General features: G+C 35.0%; 1 protein-coding gene across 1 annotated transcript; it reads left to right on the plus strand.

The window, feature by feature from the left end:
* Nucleotides 1-620: 620 nt before the first annotated feature.
* On the plus strand, nt 621-7826 carry LOC109050442 (indoleamine 2,3-dioxygenase 2-like). Its single transcript, XM_042730195.1, has 10 exons — nt 621-1691; nt 3027-3122; nt 3950-4069; nt 4169-4287; nt 4728-4742; nt 5026-5125; nt 5531-5648; nt 5734-5785; nt 5889-6037; nt 6164-7826. Exons 1-10 carry the CDS (start codon nt 1596-1598, stop codon nt 6616-6618), a joined length of 1320 nt encoding a protein of 439 aa, XP_042586129.1. The 5' UTR covers nt 621-1595; the 3' UTR covers nt 6619-7826.
* Nucleotides 7827-9624: the final 1798 nt, after the last annotated feature.

The raw sequence follows: 9624 nt of genomic DNA on the forward strand, positions 1-9624 counted from the left end.
AATAGCAGTAAAAGTTTTTAGTTAAGAGTTTTCTCTTAAAACCTATTTACAAAGCTGTTGAGACAAACATTTACTTAGGAAAAGAGAGCTAAGAGTAAGGGCGGGGTTTAACTCATTGCTATGGATGATGTCAGCATGCTTACAAACTATGCACACAGTGATTGGCTGACAGTCTTTGTCTGAGATTTATTCATAGAAATATTGTACAGTGCAATATTATGTCGCCATATTCAAATAAAGGTTTAAAAATAAAAATGTTGCCACATTCAAAGATTTAAAAATGCAGACTAAGTGTCACTAATTAAACAAGTATATGTTCAGCTAGTTGTCAGCCTCTTACATGTGTGCTTCTCCTAAACAGTTAGCGGATATGCATATAAAGAGCCTTTTAATTAACAGAGTAGAATAGTCATGGCTGATAATAAAACATGCAAATGTAAAAGAAAACCAAACTGGATGCAAGAACAGCTGTTACTTCTTGCCCAATTTGTTAATGGAAACAAGGATATAATCAAAGGAAAATTTGGAGTTGGGGATAACCTCCAAAACCAAAAAAGATGTGTGCAAATAAATACAGCATATTTCTAAAATGTTTACGTTCCGAGGCAAATTGCCGACAACAGCCATTTTAGCCTGGCTGAAAACAACCAGCGAAACCATCACAGAGTTTTTAATGGTTTTACTGGTTATAATAGAAATTGTACTGGTTTTAATGGTAACTGTAATGGTGCCTGTTGGTCTCCACTGGTAATTGGTCAGCTTCTATTGTTTTGTTCAGCAGGGAGGATAGAAATAGTTTGTGGCTTGGTCTTAGTGACTTAGGAGTCCTCTTCACTACTCCTTATGTTTCAAAGATTTAAGAGCTTTTTTTAATGCTAAAATGCTTGGTGAAATACTCTTAGGAGTCCTTAATTTAGGACTGACACGCCCATTATTTAAAAGATTTTCCCCCAAATCTGCAAGTTATGAGCTACTTTTAGCCTTAAGATGGTTTGTGAATATGGGCACTGGTAACCAGGATTCCTCTGGCAAAACTATGCAGAGACACAGCATGAAAATGGAATGGACAAGACAAGATAAACTATACCAACAGGACAGTAAGCATGAAGGTTAAGTAAACGCAGAGCAGAGAGGAGAGTTTAAACCACAGTCATATTTGTGGAAATATCAGCATTTCATTATATTTCTATAGAATTTTTTTTTTTTTTTTTTTTGTATTTTCATTACCTTGAGCACAGGGCTTGTAAAGTCAAATTAAACTGTATAACTCTCAATGCTGTTACCTTTCTGAATACTTAATTATATACCATCATATATTAAAATGTCTTTATTTAGCTTGAGATGACAACGCAATTATAGAATTACCCCTGTATTGCAGGTTATGGCAACTGTTGCTGTGGTTTTTACATATGCATGCTCATATGATTTCTGATGGGGAAGTGAGGAAAGGTCATTACTAACGGTAGAACAGAAACACAATAAGGGAGAGAGAGAGAGAAGGTTTTGTTGCTTGATAGATAAGGTTCATTTCACTTTTAGCTATACAGTGGCACACGCCCGGCGACAGAGAGTCAGTCATTAGTATTGTACTAAAAATGATGGGCACAAAAGTTAAAAATACAGAGATACCATTGTCTCTGGAACAGTTTAACATCTCTGAGGATTATGGGTTTATTCTTCCTGAGCCTCTGGTAGGTCATTACACTTACTGTATCGCATTTTGTTAGCTGCAGCAAATCATTTTTACACCTTGTTATAAGATTGTATTGGTGATTTATTCAATGAACAATATTATTTATATAATATTAGCATAATATTAGTTTTCTGCAATGTACAATATAAATTAGCCTGTTCCTTACCAACTCATTTAAATCGTAAGAATAAAGGCAATTTATGACAAAAGAAGCAACTGATTGCTATCAGGTAAAGCTGCATTTCTTCTACATATTTAATTTCTTACTTGTTATAGTTTGGTAACACAAATTACTGTGTCCAAATTACTGTGTCCAAATTACTGTGTCCAAATTACTGTGCTAGTGAGAAGGATTTAACAAACTATTAATTTGCATTCATATACAGTAGTTAGTTTATTCAGATGCAGGCCATATGCCCACATACTGTACATGGGTATTTTTATAAACTGAGTTTTTCCTTCAAGCATGCTATGAAGCACTGACAAGCATGCCAAGCCAACAGTGGGCGATTTAATCTCAACCGTTAAGCCATGTTAGCCAATCAGAAGCCTGAAAACATTTTCAAAAGAAAACTGTAGAAATATAGTATAAATTTGATGACAAATGCAGTTAATGTTTTAGCTTCCATGGTAGTAAATTGTTAACTTTGACTTACAATTAGTATCTAGGATTATTTATCTTTTTCAGTGATTGGTGGAAAACTAAGAATCCACCTCAAGATAACCTTTGAACTCTGTCGTATTCAACTCTTTGGCTGAAACAAACAAACAAAACATAAATGTATGGTAAATGTTATGGATATATGATTTGAAGTAAACTGAATATTCAGTGTATGTAGGATTTCCTCGTCAAATGCACAAAGTTCTGTCATGAAACTATGGTGCAGGCTGATAGGTTCTAATTCAATATGATATAATAACATTATTCAAATGGCACAGCATCAGCAGCCAATGAGCTTGCTGCTGTACATTCAAATACTTGGCTAGTGTTTGCTGTAGCAGTTGCAGTGCACTTCAGAAGCCCTCCACCTTCCCCAGCTCCACCTGTACAGAACTGCTACTGGGTAATTTCACGTATGTTTAATATACAGGGGTTATTTCATGTATGCTATATGCTCACAGCAGCATGTCTGTGGATGTATTGGCAGTAGCAAGTCTCAGTACTAGATTTAAACACATTAATATTGTAATGTATATTACCATGCTAAACTCTCTGACAGCTGTCATGACAGAACAGTAAATGTAATGAAACATGATCAAAAGTGTATATTACGTTGCATATTATTGAGTTATGGACACATACTATATACTGTACATCTATATTGTGTTTCAGAGAGACCTGCCGGTGTACTACAAGCCCTGGATGGACATTGCCAGAAATGTGCCAGAACTCATCTCCTCCCATTCTCTGCGACTCAGAATTCATGATGTATGAGCTTTCATAATGAACGCATTTTACCTACACAGAGTAACAAAAATTAACATTTTGCTTTTCCATTCAGAATATAACCAGTCTTCAACGTTTTGATTTACAGATTAGATTGTTATATATTAATTTCATGAAACATTAGATTGTTATACATTAATTTTACTTTCTGCCTGTCTTTCCTTTCATTTTCATTAGAGGAACTACAAAGCCTATATGGGGATTTCATTGTTTAACCTTTTTCGTAACCCAAATTATGTTCCAGTTGCACAGTTACACTGTCCAGTTTATACTTATAAATTAAAATCAATTACAGTTACAATAATTTAACTGTTATTTCTAATGATAGCCTACTTCTAATTGTTTCTGAACACTTGAAACCATAATCCATAATCCATTTTTTTAAAGAAATGTAACTGATAGAATGTTTTCATTTTGAAGTGAATTGATGGAAACAGATAACTCAACAAGTTAAACTGTGTAAGACTAATGTGTAATTACAAATGTCACATTTGAGCTTTATTTTAAAACAAAGTAGCCTATTATTTAAATAATTTTAAACAAATGCAAATTCTGCCGTCTTTTCTGCCGTGTGACAAAAGAATTCTTTCTTTCATAAAAAAAAAAAAGTTAGTTTGATATTTTGCACTTAGACTGACTTCCTATTTATTTCATTTATTTATTTTTAATTAATTTTGTTTTATTTGAGGTACAGTACCAAGTAGGAAATAAACACCAGAAAATGTTAATGGTGTTACTGGGGTTTGAAAAGGTTATTAATTCAATTATGATTATTCTGTGATTGTTTTGCATTCTGTATTCTATCTCAGATGCCTCTGTTGGAGACTCATTTGTTACAGACACATCGTGAGCTTCGTTTGGCCCATCTGGCTTTGAGCGTAATGACTATGGGTTATGTATGGCAAGAGGGAGAGAGAGAAACAGTAAAAGTAAAGCAATTATTTTATATTCATCCCAGACCATCCCAAAACAGAACTGAAGCACAGAACCAAACTGTCTGACTATTTATGTGTGTCATGAACCTCCAGGTGCTTCCACGGAGTCTGTCGGTGCCGTTCTCTGAGGTGTCTCAGAGACTGGGTCTGCCTCCGATTCTCATCCATGCTGACACAGTCCTCGCCAACTGGAAGAAAAGAGATCCAGATGGGTAAACCGATCTATATAATATTGTGTTTTTAGTAATGTTATCTTTCCCTGTTTTATTTAATTAGGGTCAATACCTGCTATCAATAGGCATTCCGGTTTATCTCAATAGCAGCTGCTCGGGTGTAATATAATTTCATTATATTAGATATTATATGTTTCATCTTTGCCACCAGAGGTCTCTGCATATCAATAAATAAACAAATAAATAAATAAATATAGAATAAAAAAAGAAAGAAAGAAAGGAAAATTGTTCACCAGAAAATCAACTTGAAATGTTTCAAAAATAACTAAATGTTATAAACTTGCATTAAAAAAAGATTAGACAACATGGCATATTTAAACAAATTAGCTATATTTCAGATGTGACATGTATTATTAAGCAAACTAACCAGTAATATTATGTTTCTTTTTCATGCACAAATGGACATGGATTGTTCCCAGACCTTTTTCCATGGAGTATGTATTTTGTTTTATTAACAGAAAGTGTGTTAAATGATATTTATTTGTGGAACCAGCAGAGGGTGCCATCTCATTATGTTCTGAGGGGAATATGTAAATATGAGCTGTGGCAATACAGATTTGCAGCAATTATAAATACATTTTGGTCAAAAATTTGACACCACAATAAACAACATAACATAGCATGAATGAATAAATAATACATGTTGATGTAGTTTGTGGCTAGTGCTTCTGAAGTGTTGACCTGCCATTCGTGGTGACTGTTTTTGCTTCCTGTAAGGAACTTGGACTTATTGCTGACATTGCCTGGTGGGGAAAGTGTAAGAGGATTTTTTCTGGTGACACTGCTGGTAGAGTTGGCAGCTGTTCCTGGCCTGAAGGTCTGACACCTTTACAAATGCTACAATTCACAGAAAGAGCACTGAGCTAAGCTGTAATAGCCAAGAATACACCATAATACACCATGCTACTATTTAATTAATTGCTTTGGTTCATCATGGCATGTGAATATGCATTGAACATTTTTTTTTTTTTATTGGATTTACTTGGAAACAATTTTCACTCTGAAATTGCTAGGCAGTTTCACAAATGACAAAGAAATGGAATTAAACACTTTGATTTAAACATGAAATTTTGAAGTAGAATGACTAAAATAGCATTGTCTTGTACTCCAATAATCTTTGTTTTATTTTTAACTTCGAAAGCCACTTCACAGTGTGGTATTACCATCTGATTACATTAGAGTACCATGGTAATACTAGCTACTAAAGCTTCTTTTTTCACAGTCTATCCTTGATGTCATCAACGGCGTCCAGTATAATGATGTTGCTATGGTCACCAAAGCTCTGGATGTTGTCGGTCAGGCCATAGACAGCATGACAAAGGCCTTTAAACTAATGCATGGTAATACTTTCCGGAGGACAGATGAACTTGGGTGCTTTAATACATTTATTAAAGACGTGTAACATATTAATTTTTACTGTTTCAGAATATGTAGATCCCTCCAAATTCTATGGCATTATGAGGATCTATCTGTCTGGGTAAGCCATACTGTAGATTTCACTGCTGTTTTTTTTTTGGATTTCCTTCAAAGTCCTTCTGAATCTATAAAAATGTAACTCTCCTTCTGTATGTGGGTGTTAGATGGAAAGATAACCCATTAATGCCAGAAGGTCTCGTGTACGAGGGAGTTCAGGAGAAGCCAATGGAGTTTTCAGGAGGCAGTGCTGCTCAAAGTAGTATCTTACACTGCTTTGATGAGCTGCTGAGAGTCCAACATGAAGGCAGCAGCGGTAAGAGAACCATCAGTAATTGTTCTTATTGTTAGATCATTCCTGGTTGCATGATGCATCAAGATGCATCAATACATGTCTTTATATGAAAATTATTGTTTTGCTCTGTCAACACCATCCAAACAGGGGCCTTCCTGAGAAGAATGAGGGACTACATGCCGCCCTCTCATAAGCAATTCATTGAAACCATCTCTAGTCGCCCGTCTTTGCACAGCTTTGTGCTCCAGCAAGCGGATGAGCATCTAACACACACATTTGAGCAGTGTGTGGCTCGCTTGGTGGACTTTCGAAATTACCACATCATCATTGTCACTCGTTACATCACTATCCCAGCCTCCCGTGCCAAACAGCTCCGTGCCAATAAGCAGGGTTTGGCCGAGGAGCTGGACGCGATCAGAAGTGCACCCACAGCGCTGGAGGAAAGAGGTACTGGAGGGTCAGGGATTATGACCTTTCTGAAGACAGTGCGTGACGAAACCAAAGACACTTCCATCTCACAGTGTACTAATGGGAACCAAGTCTCGCCAGAGCCATCAATAACAGAAATACAGAAGGCTGCATCTACACTCACAACAAAATGATAATAGCACCAAAGTATCTTGGAATGGCGATTTGACAACCAAGGCTCATTGGAAAAATGTGCCTGTTGCTACATTTCTGCAAAATGATATTACATTGCTACTTGTGCATTTTGCGACACTTTCAAAGTGAAATGTCCAGTGAGTGAAACTAAAAACATTTAATTTCATCCACAGCAGATTATTATGTTGCTTGTTGTACTGTACATAGCCTATAGTAGCTGTTTTGAAATTAAATGTCCAGTGAGTGGCGCTAAAAAGTTGTCTCCAAGATTATCTAGGTTGTATGTTACTTTTTTTCTTCAGAAGAACAGTAACAAAGATTCTTGGTGATTCATAAAATGCAAGTTAACAGCTACAGTCAAAATTAATAATCGCGGCTCCTGATGATAAATTGAGGTGTGATGATATATTGAAGTAAAACAATTGAACTAAGCAAGAAACTAAATGTTATTTACAACCAGACTTGGACAGAAGAACTGATGAACTGCTGATAAGAGCATGCATAAACCCTAGCACTTGAATGAAGGGTCAAAATGAAAGTTTTTCATGCAAAATGGTGAGATATTTATGACTAGTTTATTGCCTGCTTTAGACGTAAAACATCCATGTTTCACATAATTATTGTGTGTTTTATACGTAAACTAATTGGTGAATTGGTTATTTGAACCAGTTCGTAGAAATGAACCGTCTGAAAGAATCAGTTTCACAGAAAATGGATTACAATGGATTACAGGTAATAGTGTTATAAAAAATATTCAGTTTCTTGCACAGACCAATTGTTGACCAAACATATATTTTACACACTAACCAGACATCCAAAACAATGCTGCTTTATGTGTGCAAATTGAGATTTTATTTATTTTTTAACCAGCTGATAACTCACAAACAGTATTGGGGGTAACACATTACAAGTAACACGAGTTATTTAATCAGATCACTTTTTTTTTTTCAAAGTAACGCATTACTTTTTAACTATCTGAGTTAAATGAGTAACACTAACACCAGTTACTTTGTTTTCCCATTAATTGACTGGTTAGGGTTAGGGTTAGGCTCTCCGAATGTTGAGAGACATTGGGAGTAAGTGCAGAAGCGTTGTTGCACTTGCACGAAAACAGATTCATTGTTCCTTAAAATTAATAAAAACAGTGAAATCCAAACTCAGAATATGACGTAAAACTCCAATAATTAAATATGTCAAATAACACAAATATCCCATTTTATTAACTTTATTTACATTTTATAAAATGTTATAATACAAAACAAAAAAATAATAAAAAACATAAAAACATTTTTAATTCAATAACAGAATAAAATTAAACTTTCTTCTCCTGTGTACTGTTATTAATGCAATCCAGAATAGTAGCACAGCTAAAAGGTTTGTATGACCTGAGCCCTTTACAGACGTGAATTTACATTTCCTTTAGCCTGACGCTTATTCATTTCACTTTTGGTGCGAATTTGCAAAAAAACTAAACTTTTTTTATATTTAAAACAAGCAAACAAGCCCAGATGAGAAAAAGTAATGCAAACGTAAAATAATGCAATACTTTCAGTAACACAATTAGTTACTTTTTTGGGGGGGAGTAATGCAATATTGTAATACACTACTTTTAAAAGTAACGTTCCCCAACATTACTCACAAAGCTTCACAAAGAGCTTTTAAATTATGTAAAGGAGTGATAACAGCAGCAGGAATTCCTCTGTTACACAGGCGTTTCCGACACCTGTACCAAACTCCAGTGGACAACATTATGACAAGAAGAACTAAGTATGCTTTAGAATTCTGTTCTATTTAGGGTCACATTTTGACACATCACGTCTTGTTTTTGGTTTGTTTACTGGTATTTGGTCTGCAATATATTCATATATTTGTCAAAACGCGTTTGGAAGAGGATGTTTGGTCTGCTTGGTGCCAAAAGGTTCAGCTGGCACGCTAATTTAAATTAACCACATTAACAGAGAAACGAATGAAATTAAGTCTCCATTAATCAATAACGTGCCCTGTAATCATGATTTGTGTAAAAAGAAATAATTAAGTATACGCATATATTTGCAGAAATGTAGGTAAAGGGAAGTTTTTCAAATGAGCCTATGTTGCAACTTGACCTGTTACATAATACTATCAGACATTACAGTGTTAAAGGAAAAACGACAATGTATTAGTCTCAATGAAGAGCTAAAAGCAACATTTAATTATATACAATGGGGTCTAACAGTCTGAGACTACTGCACCCCACTGTATGTCTTCAAATATGTTAATTTATCCATCACTGTAGAACACTACCTGAATTCCCATTATTAAATTCAAGTTTTTTTAATTCAAGTTTATTTGTATAGCGCTTTTTACGATACAACTCATTGCAAAGCAGCTTTACAGAAAATTAAGTTTCTACAATATTTAGTAGTAGCTTATCAGTGATGACTGTCAGTTTATATGCATATGTCAGAAATGTTCGGAAAAATCAATTAAAGATGTAAACAAACAAACGATTAACACTATTAACAGCAATTATGCAATCCAACTCGCATGATAGCAAAATGTGGTAGTTCTGTATGTTGTTTCAGGGTTAGCATCATCTGAGGTCCTCTGAGGGGTTGGCATCATCTCTTGCTGTTCCAGCCAAGTAAAATTAATTAGTTTAACCCAAGCTAAAGAATAATAATGCGCATTTGATCAGATATAACTGCAGTCAAAAATTATGAGATGCATTATTTGAATGCTTGGCCAAAGAGATGTGTTTTTAATCTAGATTTAAACAGAGGAAGTGTGTCTGAACCCTGAACATTATCAGGAAGGCTATTCCAGAGTTTGGGAGCCAAATGCGAAAACCTCCTTTAGTGGACTTTGCTATCCTAGGTACTATCAAAAGTCCAGCGTTTTGTGACCTTAGGGAGCGTGATGGATTGTAGCATGGTAGAAGACTAGTTAGGTACCCTGGCGCTAAACCATAAAGGGCCTTATAAGTAAGTAATAATATTTTGTAACTGATACGGAACTTAATAGGT

This window comes from Cyprinus carpio, chromosome B8, assembly GCF_018340385.1.
Source record: "Cyprinus carpio isolate SPL01 chromosome B8, ASM1834038v1, whole genome shotgun sequence".
Classification (NCBI taxonomy): domain Eukaryota; kingdom Metazoa; phylum Chordata; class Actinopteri; order Cypriniformes; family Cyprinidae; genus Cyprinus; species Cyprinus carpio.